The 24,106-nt window shown below is 38.8% G+C and overlaps 1 protein-coding gene across 8 annotated transcripts in view; it reads left to right on the top strand.

Annotated features, from left to right (window-relative positions):
- The window catches only part of LOC144006024 (homeobox protein PKNOX2-like), a 128,667-nt gene that overhangs the window by 53,938 nt on the left and 50,623 nt on the right, over window positions 1–24,106 (top strand). Inside the window, exons 1-4 of one of the 8 annotated variants that reach the window (XM_077504642.1) lie at window positions 17,291–17,396; window positions 17,833–17,971; window positions 18,056–18,078; window positions 21,586–21,692. The exons of 3 other annotated variants lie outside the window; for them this stretch is intronic. In XM_077504642.1, the coding sequence (XP_077360768.1) occupies window positions 21,606–21,692 (87 nt within the window). In that variant the 5' untranslated portion in view covers window positions 17,291–17,396; window positions 17,833–17,971; window positions 18,056–18,078; window positions 21,586–21,605. Of the gene's footprint in view, window positions 1–17,243; window positions 17,397–17,832; window positions 18,079–18,895; window positions 19,003–21,585; window positions 21,693–24,106 lie in introns of those variants that run through there. 4 more of the 8 variants (XM_077504640.1, XM_077504639.1, XM_077504641.1 and 1 more) reach the window with 4 other exon arrangements.

Genomic DNA, 24,106 nt, shown 5'->3' with positions numbered 1-24,106 from the left:
CTGGCAGCTCTTCCTCCGCTTCCTCTCAAGTTATTTTAATTAAGTCAGCCTCTGTGGCATGGTAAGCAAAGATAATTGGAGAGGGTTTTTGGATGCCATTTACTCTAAATGACACTTCTTTCCATTTTCTCACTTTTTCTCCACTCCCTGGCAAGGATTTACCGATCTTCCCCCTCTTTTTGTGCTTCCATCCTACTGCACTGTATATTCACACAGATTTGTGTGTGAAGGGATGGATCCTTAAATTCACAATTTTAGTCTAAACTGACATTTATTTGAAATGGTAAATCAAATTAAAAAAAAAAGAAAAAAAAAAAGTTTCTTTTCTCCTAGATTTTCCGAGACGTTGATTTGTGTTGGCTTTGTGAGTAGATTATGGCTGTATTACATACCTTTTAACCAGTGGTTCTTAACTTCATTGGAGATACTAAACACCACCAGTTTCCAATGCGCCAATGTCAAAACTTCATTGAAAAATAAAAGGTGATTTTTAGGGTGAACAAATTGAACATGGAGAGTAGCCTTTTCATTGAATCCGAGATCCTCTTCACCTTGAATTTAGGCAGTGTCGTGTTATTGTATTCCCCATTTAAATTCAGCATAAGGAAAATATTTCTTTAGAGTTTCTAGAAGTTGTTCTGGACTAGAATGGCTGAACTTAGCGTTGCAAATCATGCAGTTAGGACACTGACTCCCATCACTCAATTCAACTCTATATTTATAGAGCACTTTAAAACAACCACCACTGTTTTTTTTTTTTTTTTTTTTTTAGTAGGAACTCAGGGGCAGCAGATACAATGAAAACAGGAGAGGCCCCAGAATTGAACCCTGTGGAACACCATATGTTCTGTTATGCATGTGAATTCATATTGCATGTATTCGTCTGAAGGGATTACAATAATAATCGCACAACGTACCATCACAACAGTCATAAGTTGATTATTGAGAGAACCAAATTCTATGCCATTATATGCTCTTAACTTAATTTCTTTAGACATCAGGCAGATTTTATGGCATCAGTGAAATCACTCCATGTTCAGAACATTTACTTATACAAACATCAAGCCAATACACAGAATACAGTATATGTGTGTGATGTATTTATTTATTTATTTTTTTGATGGATAGTGGTAATTATAGAATGATTGATTGAGTCTTTGTTTAATGAGGCTTCCAGCCTTAATGTTACAACACATGTTGAGGTGTGTATTTGTGGGGGGGGCTCCCTTTTTCAATCAGGGTGGACTGGACAACAGTGGGCCACCCATCCAGTCAGCCGCTCAGGGGAGATCCAATGTCCTTTCGTGCTGAAATGAACTCCAGATGTCCTGCCATCTGAAAGGAGAGGGTGGGGTTGTGGGTTGAGGAAATAAGGCATGCACTGCTGTTCATACCAAGAAGCAAACTCAAATTTTGTGTTTTGGCAGATGAGTAAAGTTATACTTACACAAAAAAAAATCTATAGCTATATCTGTATCTATATTAAGATATGCCTAGCTGATTTTCATTGTTCATGGGAGAGTTACTATTCTATTCTATTCTATTCTATTCTATTCTATTCTATTCTATTCTACATCCAGTTTTCCAGAGGGGAAAGGGGGGTGAGTGTCCATGGTGGGAGGGGTCCATAATGATTCCACTGTGGAAAGCCAGTGGAATCATTAAAGACCCCTCCTACCCTGGACCACTCATTTTTCCTCCCCCTTCCCCCTGCAAAAACACCACAGGACATTAAAGTCTAGAACCGTGAGGCTCAAAAACAGCTTCTACCACCAAGCCGTGAAATCATCTGCACTTCCCTACCTTCCTAATAAATAAAAAAATCTGTGCAATGCTTGAACGTAAACAATCACACTAATACTCAGATAATATAGACACTCTCAAATGTGAATAACTGAATGTTTTGTAATTATATTTTTGATAATTGTTTCTCTCTCTCTCTCTCTCTCTCTCTCTCTCTCTCTCTCTCTCTCTCTCTCTCTCTCAAACATTATTTTGGGGTTGCCTAGATATCCATTCTTTTCTTTAATATTACATGACAATAGAATCTAAATTTTCTATCACATATCCCCATTTGTTGATAAAATACATATTTTGTATAGAAGACCAAAAAAAAAAGGGGGGGGGAGGATATACCACAAATCACTGTTACACAGTCCCAGCACAGTCGGGATCAATTTATGTGGTTTTACAGCTGAATGTAAGTGCAAAGAATTAAATTGATTACAGCAGTGCTTCAAGTGACATTTCGGAATACTTACCATTTAATCCGTGCTTTAGGAAAACAAGTTTGTCATCTTGTTCCAGGCACCGTATGTATATCTGTGTGCTCTGATATATAAAGAAAGGGGAAACAAATTCTTGAAAATACTACACTGACCATACCTGAATGTCCGGTACAAGTAGCTCTGACAGCGACCCAGGCCCGTTGTGAAACTCTCTGTGATCGATGGTGCAACTGAGCTAACTGCTAATGTGAATGCAAATGCACTCATGACACACTTTCTATCTAGTGATTGGTAATCTAGCACAGGAACTTGTCATCTTTCCGTTCCATTCATGAAGCAAACACAAAAGGACAAGCACATTGACTGCCCTCACATTCCAGCACGCAGTAGCTGCCCAGCTAAGCGTCATGGCGACACATGGTGGCAACGTTCCGTCAACGTTCTATACGTTGTAAATATGTCATAACCTGCTCATTTATCAACCAATTTTCATGATGTTTACTTTTTTGTCAATGCTGAAGTGTCTGCTATAAATACAGAACATGCATCCTTGATTTTGGTTTGTTTTAGTGTTGTCCTCCAACATGGAACGCAAGGAGATGTTGCCCCTACTAGTAACTACTGTCCTCTACTAGCTATTGTTCATACAGTATCTACGGTATAGCCACTTAGTTCCGATAATGTGACAAAAGAAAGGTATTACTTTCAAATGCAATTAACTAGTAATATGCACTAAAAAAAACTCGGGGGCCTATCCCTAAAGGTTTGCGTCACCTTTACACCGCGCTAACCGGTAAAAATGGAGCAATCCGGGAGCGCCTAATTCACTCAACACGCGCTCGCCACTCATAACCAGTTAGCCAGCCCAAGAGCTTCAAATCGGTCTCTCGTGCTGCCATAGCGGCCGGCTCCTATCCAGCCAGAAGTGTGAGGAAAGCAGCTCGGTGAGGCCGTGTAGCATTTGCTCGCAGTGGCTACTTCGAGAGCATCAACTATCGGCTAGCAAACTGCACGACAAACCCCTGAGGTTGTCCTTTTCGAAAAGCAGGACTTTTAAAAAAAATCCAGCACGCGGGCATGCGACAGCAGTGGGGTGCAGAAAATTTCTATGTGGGTGGACTTTGAGAAATTCGGACCATCGGAGCTCCAGCGAGGATATAATGACCTGTGAACAATTCAGTTTACAAAAAAACGCTCGAAACGCATTGTGTTCATATCTTGGGGGCTTATTACAGATCAAATATGACATGAGAGAAACTTAAAGTGAGCTCCTCATTTCCTCATCCTTTTATAAATCAGACATGGCGAAGCTACAAAATGCTTCAGTGGTTGAAGAGACTGAGGGGCATATTCACTAAGAATGCGCTGCGTCCTGTAATAGCGCAAAATATTGCACCACAACTGCACCCGCAGTCTGCGCCGTTACCCACCTATTCACTAAGGATATTGCTCTAATCATATACCGGCGCAAACACGCCCACAAAACTGACAGCTTGGAGCAAATTTGCACCTGATTTACCACACATGGCAATGGATTTGCGCCAACAACATGGTTGTTATAGTAACAGTTACGAGAAAGATGACATTATCAGAAAGCGAGGTTGGACCGAGAGTAAGCATTTATAGCGCCATTAAACTGTACAGAGCAGAGAGTACGACAACGGCGTCATTCATTCATTCATAAAGTACAAATTATTGGTGCGATCATTTTAAAAAATATATATTTTCAGAGGTTGGCATTGGTGTACAGTATGCATCTGGCACGTAAAAATGATCGTAAAATGCCTCCCCCGCTATTGCCGATCAGCCCGAGTTACATTATGTGTAAACCAACACCGAAAAAGGCCCCCCCCCCTCTCTGCTGTCATGATCCCGGGATCGAGGTTGCGGCAGGTTAATAAATGCTTTCCAAAAACATTATTTGCGTCACGCAAACTCGGTGTGGCTATTTGCACTGTATATCAATGAATCTCATTTGCATTGGGGTGGGCAGATTTTGCGTCAAATGTATGCAAATTACCTAATTTACATCTGCGCAAATAACACCGGCGCACTGTGGCGCATTCTGGTTGGCAGAGCACTTTGTGACGGATTTCCCCATCTGCGCGTGTTTAGTGAATTAGACGCTCCTGGATTGCTCCATTTTTACCAGTTAGTGCGGTGCAAAGGCGACGCAAACCTTTTGGGAATATGCCCCTATAAGTACAAATGTCCACTTAAAGAGTCGTGCCGATTTATCGCTGTTTTTGAACATTATTAATGTACAATGATTTGGAATGTAATATTATGCATGGCTGTAATGGCTATTACGAGTTGGTTATTTATGCTGATTTATCCAAAACAAATTGATGAAAACAGATTAATGAAAATGCAAGCTAATATAATTTTCCTATTGAAAAATACATGAAGAGTGAAAAATGGGCTATTACAGCTGAACTTTCCCTTTAAATTAGGAGAAATTTATTTTTTGTTTAACCGTCCCTGTTTTTAATTGTGAAAATCTGGTCAACCTAGCTATACAGTATAATATTTTATCTCCTAAATAAGAGCTCAAGTCTTATATGATGTGCATCAAGTGACATATTTGTTTTGAAAACGATTTCCAGCAAGATGTAATTTCTCCAATGCAAGATCTCTGATGCATAAAAGGATCGAATAGGAGCTCTCTTTTATGCGCGTATGCTGGTCTGGTCTATTAAACTTGTGATTCTCAACCAGTTCCGCGGGAAATTATCCATTGCCAGTTATTTTGAGCATGTAATGCAATCAAATGTTCCAATTTGCACGTTTCTCTACTTAGCTGTGCTATAATTGTCACATTTTATGTGGACGTATATCAATAAATATATAAACAAACAGTCACAAATGCCAGTAATAAACGCAGCAAAGCATGCTGGGAATGCCACTTCTTTAATGGCTTCTTGTCATGTCAAGTCAAGTTTATTTATATAGCCCTTAATCACACAAGAGTCTCAAAGGGCTTACAAAAGGGCCGGAGCCAGAATTGAAAATGCTCTTGAACCCGCGGACTTCTTTTTGGCTCATGGAATCACCAAAAGACCAGGATCCTTTATAAAAGGCCAAAAAGTGGATAATTTTTTTTAATAGAAATATGTTAATCTTTTTTTAAATCATTGACCAATCTGCATGCATTTGTATCAGGGATGTTCGATACCTTTTTTTTCCAGATATGATTTAGCTTATACCGCTTGTACTTTAGATACATAAAAGGTCCACACACAAAAAAAAGCATCCATCCATCCCTTCATATGACAGATAATTTTAAAGAAAGACTTATATATCCCAATGTTCCTTAATGGAAATTGCATGAAATTAATGGTTACTTTCTATGATCTTTTTCTCCCCATTTGATCGACATTTTGTACATATCACAAAATAAATTTTATTGAAAATAAATAAATAAATAAGGGCGGTACGGTGGATGACTGGTTAGCACGTCCGTCTCCCAGTACTGAGGGCGCAAGATCGAGTACAGGCTGCGGCCTTCCTGGGTGGAGTTTGCATGTTCTCCCTGTGCCTGCGTGGGTCTTCTCCGGGTACTGCGGTCTCCTCCCACATTCCAAAGACATGCATGGCAGGTTAATTGGGCGCTCCAAATTGTCCCTAGGTGTGCTTGTGTGTGTGGATGGTTGTTCGTCTCTGTGTGCCCTGCGATTGGCTGGCAACCAGTCCAGGGTGTACTCCGCCTCCTGCCAAATGCCATCTGGGATAGGCTCCAGCACCCCCGCGACCCTTGTGAGGAGCAAGCGGTTAAGAAAATTGATGAATGGATAGATAAATAAATAAATAAATAAATAAATAAATACAATGAAAGAAAGATATCCCAATGTAGCAAATATCCTTAAAATTGCATGAAATTAATGGCAATTTTTCCATTTGTTCATGAAAGACATTTTGTATATACCATGCAATAAATTGAACTGAAAAAAAAAAATATCATTAAATAAATAAATAAATAAATAAAGTTGATTATCACATTGTTCACAGGATGCTAAATAGATCAATTAAATACAGTTTTTTTAAAAGTTTTTTTTAAAGGCCAATTTCCTTTTGGAGCACAAGTGAAAACAAAGCTACTTGAAAATTATGTATACTTATTCTACTGCAAGAGTCACTTATGTGAGCCCAACTGCTCAGTGGGTAGATGTGATCTCGTCAAAGCATCCGTCTCCATGAATATTTTCCACTTCCTACATTCTGGGAGGTCAGTAAACAAATCCATCTTGTTATTCAGTGGGAATGAGTCAGTTTTGACTCAGCTAACATTCTAGCATTCTACACATGGATTTAAAATGTGAAATAGCTTGTTTAACTTTTTTTTTTTTTTTAAATGACCATCCTTTAATCAAAGCAGAATATTATTTCAAATTGACAGTGCGTCAAAGGCACAAACATAAATTAATTTTGAATCACTTCCTGGTTTGGTCTGTAACATGTCAGAAAATAGCCCCAAAAACAGTGGATTGTTGTTTTCCAAAGTTAAAGCAGACTTTTGTAAATGTCCTGCTTTGTTTAAACAAAGATACTACTACAAAATCTAAGAATATTTACTGTACGTGAGATGGTGAAATTCCAAGGATTTAAGTTAATGGCTCGATTGGAATCGATGATCAAAAGAGTTGTTGATTAATTGTTGCATCTCTGGAAATATTGAACTCCAGTGCAAATAATTGGTGCTTTGTAGATTAGATTAGATTTTTATACATCTTCCACCACGATTTAATTTATTTTCATACATTCAGAATGCCATTAGAGGGAGCATATACCGCATTTGGATCTGCTTGTTTATTTGATGTTATTTAGCTAGCCATCTTCTTTGCAAGTTCAGTAGGCTGTTTGTGCTTATTCTGGTGAATGGACTCTAACAATTGACAAGTGAAAATGATATCCTAGTCTGCACATTCATCCAGATTCTCACTAATTCATCATGGCTTCTTGGCCCATGTACTTTTTTTTAGCAACTGCGGGGCCAAAACAATAGCTGTTTTTATGATTATTGATTATTACTATGATTATTATTGATGATTATGAGGTGACTGACAATTTGGATTTACATTTAGTATAAGGTAACAGGCACACAACGCTGCAGATATTGGTTTAAATATTCAAACTGCATAATCTGAAAAAGTATAATTTTTGGACTGTTATACTTGTATTACACCACATGGCTATTTGCATTGAGCTAAAATAAAACTAGTTTTTCTTTATCCAGTGATATTTTGGAAACCGTAGAAAATTCAGCATTCATTGATAAGTCCTGTGGTGCTATCTGAATATTCTTTTCATCTTTCTCCCTCTTAGAAGGCTCTTCATCAAGAAAAAAAAAACATGCCTCATTATAAGGGCTTTTAGCTATGTTAATGAGTTTATCTGCATGTATTCCTCCTGTCATTTGGGAATTACAAGAATTTTGCACTGTATTGTAGTTTTACTTGAGGACTTTAATCGACTTTTCAAAGGCAAAATCCCAATATAACCGGAATCTGTAATATCCACATTTGCATAAAAGACAACAACAATTGCCATGTGATTGGACCACTGATGCCATTGTCAGCAGTTAGAAAGGAAGCAATGAATCTTGCCAACTGTCATGCCCGAGGGAAATCCTGATGTCTTTATTACTGCTGTAGGGCATATTTGAATATATGAAGGACATTCATTAAGAAGTTCAGCATGAAAGAAGCAAGTAGAAACGGTTATAGAATTTGAATTTAAGCATAAAATGTCATTGGAGTGGAAATTGATAAGGAGAAGACCAATAAATACTTTGTTAGATCATCAAAGAGAGAAAAAAAAAATGAAATTGACATTCTTACAGATGGTTTGGTTGATTGACAATGCTTTCTCATTAGAAATGACAACTTACTATACATAATCTCCAATTTCATATATTGTGGGCTTTGCATTCTACATGACACTTGTAACAACTATGGCCGATGGCCCAATCCACCCTCTAATTTTTTTTTTAAAGTTTGCTTCTTCTAAAGCAAATTCTCTGCAGTCGCATAAATATTCCACTGCCCAGACAGGATCTAAGCTTGGTTAGCTCTGCAGGTGGTCACCCAACCACCAACAAAGCTCTTTTGAAGCCGCTGACCAGGTGACAAAGGAATTTATGCGTCTGCCGAAGGAGTGTATTCAAGCCCGTCTTCTCGGAGCCCGAACAAATGGCTCCAATGATTTGGAATACACAAATGACTGATCAAAGGAATGTTCATGACTTCTTATCAATCACAAAGGATATTCTGGCGCCACCTTTCCAAACGGGCACTCCTGGAACGTCTAGACGGAGCAACAGCACCGTCAAGTGGTGAAACTTGGAACTATCCTTAGTGACATTTCATATAAGTAACCGCATTTTACACATTTATACCATGATAATTCTTGACAGACAACTGAACTACGAATGATTCATGTTATATCTTTGTGTGTATGAACATCCTATTTCATTTGTACTCCATAAAGAATGAAAGATAATCAATATCTTTCAGTTCAGTCAGATTAGACAAGTAGAAGTTACCTCACAAGTTAGTTTATGATGCATGAATTACGATGTGTGTTAAACGGGTTGTGTGGGAAAACTGATTTGCCAGACTGACCAAATTTAATGCCAAATTATTAATCCCTTTAATATATATTTTTTTAAGTCTGCGCTAGCGAACAGAAGGGTGTGCCACCACCTACTGAAGCCCCGCCCATAGACTTTAAAAGGATGAGGGGACCCCTCGCTCTCCCCTCTTGCTTCCAAGCCTCTTCCAAAACTCTCTTGCACGACCTGCGAGTGTCCCAGCCTGCTCGAACTCTTTGTTCCAAGAAACTTGCCAACCACGTGGCCTTTTCTTTTCTGGCAGCAACCGTTGCCGAGAGCAGACCCTCTCTCCACGCCATGCCAAAGCAGGTGCAAACTGCAACGCTGACCCCAAAGACTCTTTTACTCCTTTTTTCCTTTTTTTTCTCTTCACCATCGGTGGAGTGCCCGCCAGCGGCGAGCTCAGCGGCCCCGGGGTACACTTGCTACGTACCGCCGGACTCAAGGTTGTTGCACCTAAGCCGCCCGCACCACCTGCTATTCGGTGGCGCCCCGCCGCGGTGCCAGCTCACCTCCAACGGCTGGCCTTCCCCGTACGCAGGCGCGTAGCGGACCGAGCTCCAACACCTGAAGTTGGACAGCTGTCCGGCAGAACCAACCTTGCCGGAGAATCAACCTCGCCGAGTCGCCGACCAATCAAGGGACGAGCCGCGCAACTACGTCAGGCCCCTGAGCGGCTTCCCTTGATCACCTGTGGAATAAACCCTTTTTGATTTTCTTGCCTTTTTTCCAACGAACATTGACTATTTTTCCCCCTTTTTCACAAGACCCTTTAGCTCGTTCGACGCAAACGATTCTCGTAAGTGTGCGTTTGATTTCTAGCTCGGCGTATCCACTGTGTGCCACTTACGTTTGAAACATATCACCAATCTGGCAGGTCAAATTTCTCTTTTCCCTGTTTCCTTATTCATTCGCGTTCCTTCCTTATTTTCATTCGCTTTATTTTATTCCTCTTCTGACGGTAGAATAGTTAGATAGGCAGTGTTTTGATTCTGTAGTGTAGCAATAGCAATCGTGAATAAACGTATGTTTTATTAACTCTATTCCGCCTAAGTCATCTGTGTTTCCGAGTGGATTATTATTCTTTTGTTGGTACAAGGAACCACTGAATATCGAGTGTGGCGACTTTAGATTATAAATGATTGATGAAGGAAGGATTTTGGTCGTTGTTTGCTCCTGTTAACCCATAGCAAAACCAACGTGGTGCCCCTAGAGGTTATCGAGGTAAATATAATTTACCTCTGTAACGTCCAGATTATTAATTCGTCCAAAAGACGACCCAATTATCGCTACACACTTTTAACATTATATTCACTAGTCACTCACCACACTAATAAGTACTCAATTTCCTCCCTGCTTTAAAAGAGTGGCTATTTTCTGCATCGTCCGGTGGGTTGCACGCCAGACGCATGGAATTATATGCACGCATAGACACACTGTGGCATGTTCACCATAGAAACAAAGGAAGGTGGCGTGGGAGAACATTTCTGCTCTGGTCAATACGTAAATTTAAATGTAGTCCTTTGCAATCACAATAATAATACAGGAGCAACCTGGTGAATGATAGCTCATTAATTCATTTCACTTCGGTGCACTTGACTTAACCTGTAGGCAGTATCTTATTTTGACATGACTTGTTCAGAACCATCAAAAAGCCCAAAACGGGTCACAATACTGCCCACGGGTTAAGATGAACTATAAAAAACAGATGAAAAACAGTCAAAGAGGTATAAGGAAAAAACGGTGCGCAGCACATACATGTTGTGATGTGAGCGCATATGACTTCGTCTGGTAATGTTGCAAATGTAAGGACAGATGAAGTTGTGTATGTAGATGATGGACTGGATGTGAAACGGTACTGTGCAAAAAGATCCGGAAATGCCAGCAAATCTATGCACGGTCTGATAACAATCTCACGACGAATATTTAATTCCCGGTGCAATAATGCGGCACCTTCATCAATAGGGTTATTGTCAAAATGACATGTCATGTTGTGACAAAAGTGGACTTTACGCTCTAGACTACAGGCGTATTTACGCAAAAAGTCATTGCAGCGGACTGAATGAATGAGGAAATTAATTGTCGTGTGTGGCTGAAAGCAGGCGGGTACAAGGAAAAACTCGAGGTTCATTGTGACAAACCTGCTACCGAACAGGTTAGCTTGATGGACAATGTTACTATGGTAACTGACTGAGAGTTTAAATGACCTCTTTTTATGACACAGGCTAGAGTTACCCCTTATCCTCTGGTTTCAGTTACAGTGGTACCTCTACTTACGAAATGAATTGGTTCTGGAAGAAAGTTCTTCAGTCGAAAATTTTGTAAGTAGAGACGCATTTTACATGTAAATGCCCTAATCCGTTCCAAGTCTCCCAAAATTCAGACATAAATGTTTTATAAAGCATACAAATGCATCAAAACATGTTACAATTAGACTATTGCACAATAAATGAGAGTTGTGCATAATGTAAAAAACAAAGAATAGAGTAAAGAATAAAAATGATGGTCATTTACCTTTTTAACTGCTTTCCTCTTCGTTTTTTGCCCTCTTTGGTTCATGTTCTCTCTCAGAAGTGTTTTTGCCTGGTGTTTTGTAAAGAACTGATCCAAGGATGTTTGTTTTTTTAACAATTTTCTCCTTTTTTTTTAATCACTCACTCACTCACGCTTACATCATGTAAGCCGCACATCATCTCCCAGGCGGAAGGCAAGTGATGGTTCCACTCCTCCACCTGGAGCCCTTTTTTTTTTTTTTAAATCCTTCGAAAATGTCCAACGCAAACATAATCATAGTGAGCGATCGCCTGAATCGTGAACACATTTTCTGGGTGATTCTTTTCAATAAATTCCAAAACTTGATGGAAACTTCAGGTACGGCCAGGCATCTTTTTTTTCCAAAAAAAGGCCCGCCTTGTCGCAATTAAAAACTTACTGTGCAACGTAGCCTTCATCAATCACCAATTGTTTTAATTTTTGCACAAATTCATCGACTGTTAGTGAATATTTACGTAAAACTATCTAAACACCTCATGGCCCGAGGGGCGAATGACGAGAACGCTACATAGACACATATCTATTATGTATCTATGGACACATAAGGTTGAGGTCCCTCTTAGCCAATGGGATGCCAGGAAAATGCCAGTAATAGCCAATGGCAGAGCAGCTGCAAGTATGTTGCGTTCAGTAAACTTTGGGAGCTGCGAGTAGCGGCCCATACTGTATTTTTACCTTTTCATATCCTAAAACTTCTTTCGTAACTAGAGGCAATATTTTCCTGTTGAGGAGTTTCGTAACTTGAAACTTTCGTATGAAGGGACATTCGTAAGCAGAGGTACCACTGTACCTCCCTTTCTGTCCCTTTCTGAAACAAAAGACGCAGAGTTTCCCACATTTCAGGCTTTCTTGACTCAGTGTTCTCACGAAACCTGCTTTGTGAAATACACACCTGGTCAGCAATGTCTGACACAGTGCTTACTGGAACTACTTGGTGTTCAAAAAGTGGTCCAAGCAACATGGGTAGATGAATAAATGATACCAGCATGAATTTTAAACGCGGGTTATTGAGCGGGAGATTGTTGCACGTCTAGGCAGGCGGCAATGCCACTAGAACAGGTTAATGAGGTGGTCTGGGAGTGTCAACAGGATTTTAACTATGGTGTATGTCGAGCTAGGTTAACACCAAAAAAAGGGATTTGTAGCTCAAAGCTCTAAAGTGAGAGAGTATTTTCCTCTGGGTGTGTATGTACTTGAATCTGAATGTATATCTTTGCAATATTTGTATTTGATGTTGGAATTTTTGGATTAGCATTCATGCCTGTGTTTACATGCGAGAGTATATATCGTGTTTGTTCTCTGATATGTGTGTTTTGTATAAGCATGGTAACCTTTTCGAACCCCAATCTCATTGCCATTCTGCCACTCCTTCCGCCGTTTTACTAGACGTTATCAAGGCCTCGCCTCCTGGTGTTTGCATTGTAAATTAGGCTTGATGATAATGTGATGTTTCGAGTCAATCCTTATTAAAAAAAACAGACTTAAAAAAAAAAAAAATCATGTTCATCTCTTGCAGCACATCTTGATGTAAAATTTTCATCGCTTACAGATCAACATACTAAGAGTATAAAGCGTAAAATGGGCCAAACTGGATTAAATTATGGGAGGAAGCAAAAAAGGTATCTTCCTTCTATTTCTACTATGACTGTCTATTCTTTTATTCCAGTAGTATTTGTCCAAGCAAGATCAATTCCTTTGTTTTTGTTGTACACTGAATACATTTGCATTCAGCAGATAAATGAGACAAAAGTAATGAAATAATCACAGCTTTCATTCTGTGGTATTTAAATATACAGTAGATGTGTTAAACAACTCAGAACAGAGCACCTATTGTTTGAACCCAGCCACTTTTCAAGTGAGCAAAAGTGTTGGAACGGACAGTGTTAAATTGACTTAAAATGAATAACATTTAATATTTGGTGGCGTAATCCTTACTGCAACCCTTTGTTTCACTAGACTTTTGCATTTTTCATTTGAAATGCTTTTCCAGGCCTTGACTGCAGCCTCAGTTCTTGTTGGGAGTTTCTAAAAAGTCAAAATGAATTCTCTATTGGATTAAGGTCCAATGAGTCTAAGACCTTCATATTCATCCATCCATCCATCCATCCATCCATCCATCCATCCATCCATCCATCCATTTTCTGAACCGCTTGTGTTCCTCACAAGGGTCGCGGGGGGTGCTGGAGCCTATCTCAGCTGGCTATGGACAGTAGGCGGGGTACACCCTGAACTGGTTGCCAGCCAATCGCAGGGCAAAGACCTTCATAATTGTATGTAATTATTTATTGATATACAGTATTTTATAACTCTTCACATGCCCGCTGATTCCTGTGCATGTAACTCTCAACCAGTGGGGATGGTGGTTATGTGTTAGATCCTAGGTCTGGTTAATGTGGTATATGTTTTTTTTTTTTCCCTTTTTCCTTTTTCTTTTAAACAATGGTGAACAACAGTTTAATGCAATATCTCCTCAATTGACTACTACAGAGTTCCCCCCTCTTCGCACATTTTCCGCAATCTCTGAATTCACTTTACAGTATACAGTTTTGAGTTTACAAAAGAAAATGTAGAGCATATTTCAAAACGTTATGATTAAATTAGCAGTACTAATACTCATGTTAAATCAACTGTTGACTCAACGTTTACTATTCTTGGCCCTCTCTTTGGATTCAGTACAGTATAGGAGGCGGCATGGCTCAATGCTAGAGTGGTCATCTCCCCACCCAGAGGTTGGGGGTTCGATCCCTTGGCCCTTGTGGCCATGTCCAAGTTTCTTTGGGCAAAATACTGAACTGCTTATTGCTCCTGATGCTGCGCCATCAGTAGATGAATGCCAAGTCAGTGTGAAGTGCTTTGAGTACCTTAATAGGTGGAACAAGTGATATACAAGTGAAAGACCACTTGTAGAAAAGCAGTCACCAACCTTTTTGGGTATTGATTAACTCTTTGACTGCCAAACATTATCCACAAAACAACCCCAACAGTGCCAGCCGATTTCGAGCATTTTCACTCATCTTTCACCAAAATATTGTGCGCTACGACTACATAAACACAAAAAAAGTATGTTTCTACCTTATTCCATTCTTTATTAATCACCATTCGAAAATAGGTAATTTCAGTGACAGAAGTGAAAATAGAAAAAAAATAGAGAAAACAAGCTTTTTGTGGAAAGATACATTTTTTGCACAACAGTGACTTTGACAATATATATATATATATTTTTGTTTATTGACACTGTGAATTGGGTTTAATGTGACAAAGGCTTTGATCATTCACGTGATCCTTAAAAACGTTCAATTTCATCAGATTTGTCACGTTTCATTGTAATTTCATATACCGTGAGCCCATTGAAGAAATACAATGCTGCCATCTGCTGGCCATAATTAGCGGCTGTTTTGGGATTTCACAACCCCAATGACAAGGCAGTGCTGCACAAGACGTTGCACTGCCCATTGAGAAAAAAAACAAACTTAGTAAACGTCAATTAACGTTTATGGCAGCATTCATTAGGATTTTAGCATACGTCATTAAACGTTTTTGGCGTTCAAAGAGTTAATGGGCTACCAGTTTGATAACACTTCTGAAATAACAAATTTGCTCAAATGACCTTTAATAATCTTTAAGAGCGCCATGTTGGGGACCTGAAGTATGCAGTAAAACTGTAAATATAAAAGTCCGATATTGCATACTGTGTAGTAGACAATTCAGTTTGACTGAAGATAAACAGTAAGTAGTGTGTTGCATTTAATAACTTAGGCATCTCACAGTCTGAATGGCATGAACTGTTCTCTATGTGGCTGCTTTCTGCCTAGCAAGTGGCTTTTCAATTAAGCATTGAGAAGAATGAAGCTCTGTTTATTATACTCATCTTGTCTGATATGTAACAGCTTGTTTGAAGTACAGGCCAGAGGCTATCATGTGTAACCAAATATGCTGGTAGATGCCATTGCCAAGCCATGGCAGTGACTAATTTTGTATTTGTGAGGCAGAGCTTGTCTCCACCTTGGAATTGTCTGTACGTTGAATATTGAACAGATGAATTCTGTATTGCACAAAACCATAAAGAACTGTTTGCATGTGCGCGTGCATGTTTGCCTCCAATCCAAATTCACAGTCCTCTTTGATGTCACTGGGAATAATTTTATGCCTACTTTTCATTTTTCATTTAATGCTTGCTAGTGAATTTTGATTGCTGCTACAGGCAATTTTCAAATGATTTGCAATATATAATGTGATTTCTTTAATAATTTATTACAGTCATTTCATTACTTAAATGAGAAGTTGTGTTTGTGATGTATTTACTACTGTGCTTGTATACTTTTTTATATGTACATTCAGTATGCTCTTGAAATGGGTATGTGTTTGTATGTGTATTTTTACGGACTGGCATTGTTCCCTGCTCCAAATTGCTATTTGTGGTTTTGTTCCCTCGAGGGATGGTGAAACTTGAGAGTCCCTCTCAAATACTGTGCCATAATTGGAATTGCTTTATCTTCAGTCTCATCAATTAATGCACAATTTTCCATTTAATCACTAACACGCTGGCTGTATTTTGCAATTAAAATGAGGACAGATAACAGAGAAGATGCCTTTCAGCAGATAACAGTTGGAATGAGAGCAAAAAAAAAACAAAAACAAAAAAACAGAAGACAATTAGTGCACAAAATGTCTTGCACAGACATGCACACCACTAAACAAAAGTAAAAAATAAAAACATGATGGAATCCACAAAGTCACAAAAAAATGGCCTACAGTCTTATTGTATAATAGTCTATTTTGTTTTATTATGTGGGTGTGCGAACAAGTGGTGGAATAATCAGTTCCTGATTTTTATCCAAAGAGTGAATCACTTCATGCATGTAAACTGTATAGCCCTTTTTCACACTCCACTCGCTCAGTACTGTGAATGAATCTTGAGACGACGTGAAATGACTGGTTGCCAGCATGATGATATTTAGAAGTGTTGGCGTAAAAGCCTACCAGAAAGTAAAAACGAGATATTTCGACCGCACTACAACTAGATGTATCTTTGATTGTTGCCAAAAGAAAGCCTTGACTCGGCTCATTTTAAGAAGGACGTTTAAACATTACAGTTTGATTCGCATATGTCCCATCGGGTCTTAATCAGCACGTGCAACTCTATTTCGAGTGTCAGAATTGACAGGGAGACCAGAGGTCCGACACAGTCTACAGGGCGTTCCAAAATGTTTTGACCGCATTTCGTAGGCCAATAATTTTGACAATTTTCGTTGGAATGACCTCAAATTTTCACAGCTTGTGGAGAAACGTTTCAAGTTTTTGTGTGTAACGTTTGGCATTTCTATCTTTTCAGGTTAAGAAATGCCGTTCACTTCAAAAGAAAAGGCATTTTGCGTGAAACGATTGCAATTTAAACCTTACAAGCTGCGGCTCGTTCAGGCCTTGAGGGAAGTTGATAAGCGAAAATGTAAAGAATTTTGTGTTGAAATGCTAGATAAACTCGAAGAAGACGATTTCGATGATCGGCTAGTTTTTAGTGATGAAGCCAAGTTTCACACGAGTGGAAAAGTTAATAATTTAACCAATAAAACTTATGAGCTTCAACATAACGTGTATTTAGTTTCATTAAGATCCATCAAGTAGTTTCCGAGATACGGGCATTTAGAATGGGGTCAACCATTTTGGAACACCCTGTATATCACTCCAGTTCTGGCGCATCAAGGGAGCAACACGTTTATACAAGCATGCCAATGACATTATATAAGATTTATTTTTTTTACTTTCATTTAGGCGAGTATTTATTACATCATTTGCAAAGAACCTTTCCTGAGCCTTTGAAAAGGTTTTGAAAAGTTATGCTGTTCCTCTTCTTTTTTTCTGAACGTTTGTGATGAATGCATCACATGGCTCATGGGAAGGGAGGGCGAGCACGAGCTGTGTTGAGGGTGCCTTTGTTGAATGCTGTTATTCTCTTTCAGCGTCAGCTACCGCCAATAGTAGCCGTTTGTGTGTTTACATTCAACAAGGTGAGATAACCAACCTGGAGAGACGTTACAGCTCTTAACATCATCACTATATCATTAGACGAAATCAAACAATAGTTTCTGGGAAATTTTAATTGTCCGGAATTTTGTTATCGTGACAGGCTAGCCTTGCTAAATGCATTGTGAAAATGAGTCGGTAGAAAGGCAATGTTGTACATGCAGTAAAGCTAAAAAGTTTTCTAACCTGAACGAAAGGAGTTGGACTTTAAAGGCGCTTTGTGGAGTTTATCACTTTTTTTTACTTGCAACTGCCACCTCTGGCCTAACGCATAACTGAAGCCTTTGTGTCAAGCTCATGCATGGTGTGCGTACAAGTAAGAATAAATTTTTTTTTTTTTTGTTTTCTTGGTTGGACTCTTGTTTTTTGTTTTTTTTCCCTAGTTTCCATCCTAATTGTGTCGTACGCTAACACTAACAGCAGATTCACACTGACCGCGGTACGGATACGAAGCGGTGTCCGAACAGCATCCGTACGGACTGCAATTCACACCAAGTGGGGTGCGTGAGCTGAAACTGCACCCGCGAGACTTCAAGATCACGGGGATTCAAACTTAAGAGTTGAGTTCATGCGATAACAACCGTTTATAGAGAGAGCTACTTGTAACCAATAGCCACACTTGCCTTTCATTTATTATTTCCAGGACTTTGGCTCTTCTACTATAGGGTAAGTACGTTTTGTGTTTAAATAGTGTTATGTTATCATGTTAAATTTATGTCAAGCTCGTATTTGGTCTTTTAAATGTCAGACTCATGTCAATCTATGTACGGTTTTATTTTGAAATATACCGGCTCTACCTTGCATGCTGTCGCCAGACTTCCTGTCTGGTTCGTGTAATTTCTTCAGCTTCATGACAATCTGTATGCAGAATCGAGAGAAAATAGAAACCTTGCGGAGACCTTGCGGAGCTCCGTATCCGGATATGCACAGCACCGCAGCTGGTGTGAATTGGCTCGTGGACGCAAATGATTTCTTTTCCTTGCCGTGTCCGTACAGATCCGGTTTCGTATCTCTTTCGCAGTCAGTGTGAATCGGGCGTAAATGTCCGCGAGCATGACGTCACCCTGCTCACTCCCAAGAAACTGGGGGGGTGTTCGGGGCAAACACTGAAGGGGATATACAAGCTGATAGTCACAGTCACAGTTAAAAAGTCAGGGCTCTTTGTACTCATCTGGGCATTGGTGGAGAATCCAGGATGTACATAAAGCGTTCATATTAACATTTTAAACTCCACAATGCACCTTTGTTTTTGTTTTATACATATGTCTGAATTTATGAGAAAGGATATATGCCACAGTGGAGTTTGCATGTTCTCCCCGTGCCCGCGTGGGTCTTCTCCGGGTACTCCGGTCTCCTCCCACATTCCAAAGACATGTATGGCAGGTTGATTGGGTGCTCCGAATTGTCCCTAGGTGTGCTTGTGAGTGGCTGTTCGTCTTTGTGTGCCCTGTAATTGGCAGGGAACCAGTTCAGGGTGAACCCCGCCTGCTGCCCAAAGCCAGATGGGATAGGCTCCAGCACCCTCGAGACACTTGTGAGGAATAAGCCGTTAAGAAAATGGATACTTGACACATTGAGCCATTTTCAACAGTAAGAAAATGGTATTTTGTTTATAATTAATGTGATATTTTCATTATTTTTTTTATGAACAATGAATACCTAATGAATACAATTTTTCCACTTGCTGTTGACTGAAGATGACATCACCTGTGCTGAGGAAATTGGTAACGACCAAACATGGCTCAGACCCAGAAAACAGGTGATCCACGAATGGTTATTACCTATTACCTCAGCACAGATGATGTCATCTTCAATCGACAGCAAGTGGAAAAATGTGTTTTTAAAGGTATTAATTGTACATGAAAAATAATTAAGTTGTCAAATTCATTCTGGACAAAATATTTTGTTTTTTTCCTGCGGAATGATTAATTAATACCTTGGATTGGATTTGGAGATTTTTTCTAAATGTTAAAAGGATGACAATGCTATATCCGTCCATCCGTCCGTCCGTCCATCCATCCATCCATCCATCCATCCATCCATCCATCCACCCATCCATCAATAAATCATTTGAACCGCCTATTCTCACGATTTTCTTGACTGCTTATTCCTCACAAGGGTAGCGGGGGGTGCTGGAGCCTATCTCAGTGGGCTTTGGGCAGTAGGCGGGTACACCCTGGACTGGTTGCCAGCCAATCGCAGGGCACTAAAGCCTATCTATATTTTGAAAAATTAATTAACTCTTAAGACAACAAACATCTTACAGTATGTTGACACCATTTCAAGATTCAATATTTTTTTTCATTATTTATTTCATTAGGTATTGCACCTGTTGAGACCTCTTAACTATGAACACAACAACACACTCATACAAAAGCACATTAATTGCATACTCTGGTATTGTCTACTGTATTTAATTGATACATATTTTTGGAAAGATTTTGATTTTGCATCTTGAATCCAAGTAATATAGCGTTAAAAAAAAATTGCCATTAATGAAGAAGACTTATTATCTAAGGCTTGCAGTTACATCTATTTAAGCATCATTGGGTACCTTGTAAGGCATTACTTTTATTGTTATTATTATACCAAAACACTCTCTCCTCAGGCTCAAAGTGGCAATTTACAGGATATTTTCATGCAGCATAAACACATAGGTTATCTGTAGCTTCGGGATGATTCTCCTGCTGTGCTTGCATATAGTAAGTTGGGCTGATTGCAGGGGGCCTATTTGTGTGTGCAATGCACCCCTGAACCAATTAGCTCCTACAGTAACTGAGTGAATGTGACAGTGGCATTCCGCAGGGTAAAGCATTTAGCTGTGTGGGGTCCTGGCCGATAGCAATTAGCCCACTGACAACAGCCCTAATTAGCCTTTTTGATTGGCTTGATAATGATGCAACAATGACCCAGCTGTCTTCATGTGGAGACAACCAAAGTTTCTGCACTATGACGTATTAGCTTCATAATTACGATCTAAAGCTTTGTTTAGGACAGCGATCAGCAACCTTTGCTGTCAAAGGAGCCATTTTAGGTAAAAAAAAATAAAAAATCTGTCTGGAGCAGCAAAACACTTGAACATTAGGATGAACGAAACTGTGTATTAGTCTTAGTCTAATGTACTAAAGGCCCAAGAGCTAATTAGAGCTGCACCATAACAGAAAAATATGCAGCATCCAATAGTTTGAGATTGTTTTTTTTTTTTTTTAAACCTTTTTTTTTTACCCTTTGTCTTCTGTTTTTTGGTGTTTTTTTGTTTTTTTACTTTTCCATACTTATATATATATATATATATATATATATATATATATATATATATATATTTATATATATATATATATATATATATATATATATTTATATATATATATATATATATATATATATATATACACATTTCTGCCTTTTTGTCAAAATTCATATTAAATATCAATTTTCTGACATTTTTGGCAATTTTGTGGACATTTTATGGTATTTTCCGGGATTTCTTCTTTTGTTTTTGGACATTTTATCGTTACTTTTTAAACATTTTCTTTTCTGCCTTTTTCATTCAATTCTCTGACATATTTGGCAGTTTAAAAGACAATTTATTGTAAATTTTTTTTAATTTTCTTCTTTCTTCTTGGACATTTTATGCTAATTTTTGGACATTTTTATGCAATTTTTCAAAACTTTTTCATCTACATTTTGTTTTCCTTTTTCTGACAGCTTAAAACTTTGGACTCTAACATTTTTTATCAATAATTATATTATTATTATTACATATTATTATAATATTAATTTCTGTTATTTTTTTAGAGCTCCACAGGGAGCCACAAAAGAGGGTCTAAAGAGCCACGTGTGGCTCCAGAGCCGCAGATTGCAGACCCCTGTTTAGGCCATAGCGTTCTTTCCAGTATATTTATGAACCTGCTTACATGTAACATATATTTACATAAATAACATGGTGTTTATTTTTGCACTTCATTGTTCATGTTTTAAACAATTATCATGATACATCGAGTGTCTCTGTCAACTGTGCAGCGCTTACAGATGACAGTGGTTTGGCTAATGGAAAATAGTGTGCGTGAGATGCTTGGACATACAATGCTTTCCTATTACCACCTGGTGGCTGCTGTTGTCATACAATTTTCAATCACTTGACTCCTCTTTTCGATGTTCTATCGTTCTCAGTCTCAATGTGACGCTATCCCATGATGCAACATGCGTCCCCGGCACCTGCAGTGATAATGATGGCCACCCAGCGCGTTCCTCCACCATCGTACCAGGAGAGCCAACAGGTTGGTCAGAATTGGAAAAAAAATAATATAAAATAAAATTTAAAAAAAATCATTAATTGACCAACACTGAAAAGTCATAGTAACACATTTACAGTATGTGATCATACATGTTGGCTGCAAAATATTCCTATTAATCACACCACTGAGAAAAGGTAGCAAGCATTTTAAATATGAAACCCAATATTTATACAAAACATTTCTTTCAACCCTGTTGACCTTTTGCAACAAAAATAAAATGGTTGATAGTTTCGTGATCATGGCCCATTATCTTTGCAATTTCACGCACGCTGCAGCACTCTGAAGAATCTTTTACAATTTTTAACATTTCATAGTCAGTCATAGCTCATTTGGGGCCATTTTGCCCAGGGATAATCATTGCCAAATATGTATGCGCACCTTGACGTCCAAGGCTCTTTTTTTCGTTCCCAGCGCAAGTCTGGCGCAATGAGCAGGCTAACTGTGCGCATGGGTGGAGTTTTCTTCCCTATGGTATTTTTGTAGACTTGCAGAGATAGAGTTGAGTGTGACGGCATTTGCTCCTTTGTGCGGCGTTGGGGGATTGAACGTAGCCTTTTCCAATCGTAGTGGCGGTGGAATCAGGGTGGTGCATATCGGGACAGACTCACTGGTGTTTGTGCATGACATTGGTCGGTCAACTACAGGTAAACTAGTACTATGTGGTCGAAGCGGTGCTATCAAGATGATAATGATTAAAATGTATTCAATGAATTGATTTTTACATTGATTCAAAGGGAGTTTCCACGTTGCTGTCATACATCTGAATGAAGTAGAGGACTTCCACCTCACCACCAAATCTGTGTACCTGTGCCTCGATGAAATCCACTAAAATCATGTTACTAAAATCATGTTACACCTGCGCCACCAGTTAGACCTGGTCTTACAGAGTCTAAAATCTCATCTACTTTTTTGTCACCAAACTGGAGATGCGCCCAGGGGTGCAACAGCTCAGTGCGCTGGGACAGCATCCACAAACACACTAAACTAGACTTGCATTGGCATGAAGATGTTTTTAGCAGCCTACCATATGTTGCCAAATTTCAAGATCCGCTGGGAGAGAGACAGACTAGACTTGCCCCTGCACAAAAAGTGAGATGTGCCCTTTTTTACGCTGAGCCCACGTGCGCCTATCTACGAAAATAGAGACTCCGAGTGTTGATCTGTTAGGCCATAAAAGCCGTCATTGCACAAATATGTTGAAAACAAGTAAATTTTTACATCTGATAAATGAACAATACAATTGTGGAAGGTCAAAATACTTGCCTTAATATGCACAGTAGACTAAGTACTTTATTGGGATAATTATTGTGCACTCGGTTTATACTGTATCTCCACTATTACTAAATGCTTAAGTTAGTTGTTTACTTTACAGTGTGCTGTCTGCTACAATCTAAAAAGATTATTGATGAACCAATTTAAGATTACAAATTGAATTGTTGACCAATTTAACAAAAAATTGCTTCAATTGGTAACACTTGATTGAATTGAATTAATCCAAAGTGATTATCCATCCATCCATTTTCTTAACCGCTTACTCCTCATCAGGGACACGGGGTGCTGGAGCCTATCCCAGCCAGCCAAAGTGAATATATTAAGCTTCATTTATTGAATTCATTAAACTTAATATATTCACTTGAATTAAGCCAGTGCTTCTCAAATAGTGGGGCGGGCCCCCCCAGGGGGGCGCGAGGCTCCATCAAGGGGGGCGCGTTTGACCTCGGGGAACATGCTTTTTATTTTTTATTTTTTTACTGTCCTAGAATAAAGTGCAATTGCACCTCCACTACATTAGGGGGCAGTGGCGCTCTCATTATTGGCAGAGTGTGCGCAGGGAGCATTCGCTCAGTGGTGTAGGTGTTTTGTTTGCACTGAGTATGCGCGCTTTGCACTCAGCAAATAAAAAAATTCAGCACAAATTATTTTATATATTTTTGTTTTGCAGTTTTTTTTCATTTTTTTTAAATATTGTGGTCCTGAGTTAATGTTGGTGATCAGTTTGAATGCATTTTTATTTATTGATTTTATGTAATTATATTTTTCCGTATCATATGGTTTGACATGGTCAGTCAAAAAATGTTTATAGTTTAATTAAAGATTTAATTTTATTTTTTAATTTCAGATGCACTGTAAATCTTTTCTGTTACAGTTAATAAAGCTATTCTTTGTCCGTATTTCTTTCATTTTTTCTTCTCTTATACATTAATAAGAATAGCGTTATGCAGAGGTGTGCTTATAACAATTTTATAGACAAATTATACTATTTATAGTCGCGGGGGGTGGGGGTGGGGGGGCGTTTTCTTCTTACTGGGGGGGGCATGACGGAAAATAATTGAGAAGCACTGAATTAAGCTAATCCAAAGGTAATCTAAAGTGTATATGTTAAGTTTAATAATATC

This window comes from Festucalex cinctus, chromosome 18 (assembly GCF_051991245.1).
Source record: "Festucalex cinctus isolate MCC-2025b chromosome 18, RoL_Fcin_1.0, whole genome shotgun sequence".
In the NCBI taxonomy this organism is placed as follows: domain Eukaryota; kingdom Metazoa; phylum Chordata; class Actinopteri; order Syngnathiformes; family Syngnathidae; genus Festucalex; species Festucalex cinctus.
Note: the sequence above shows the minus strand (reverse complement) of the source record. Positions and strands in the feature narration are given on the sequence as shown.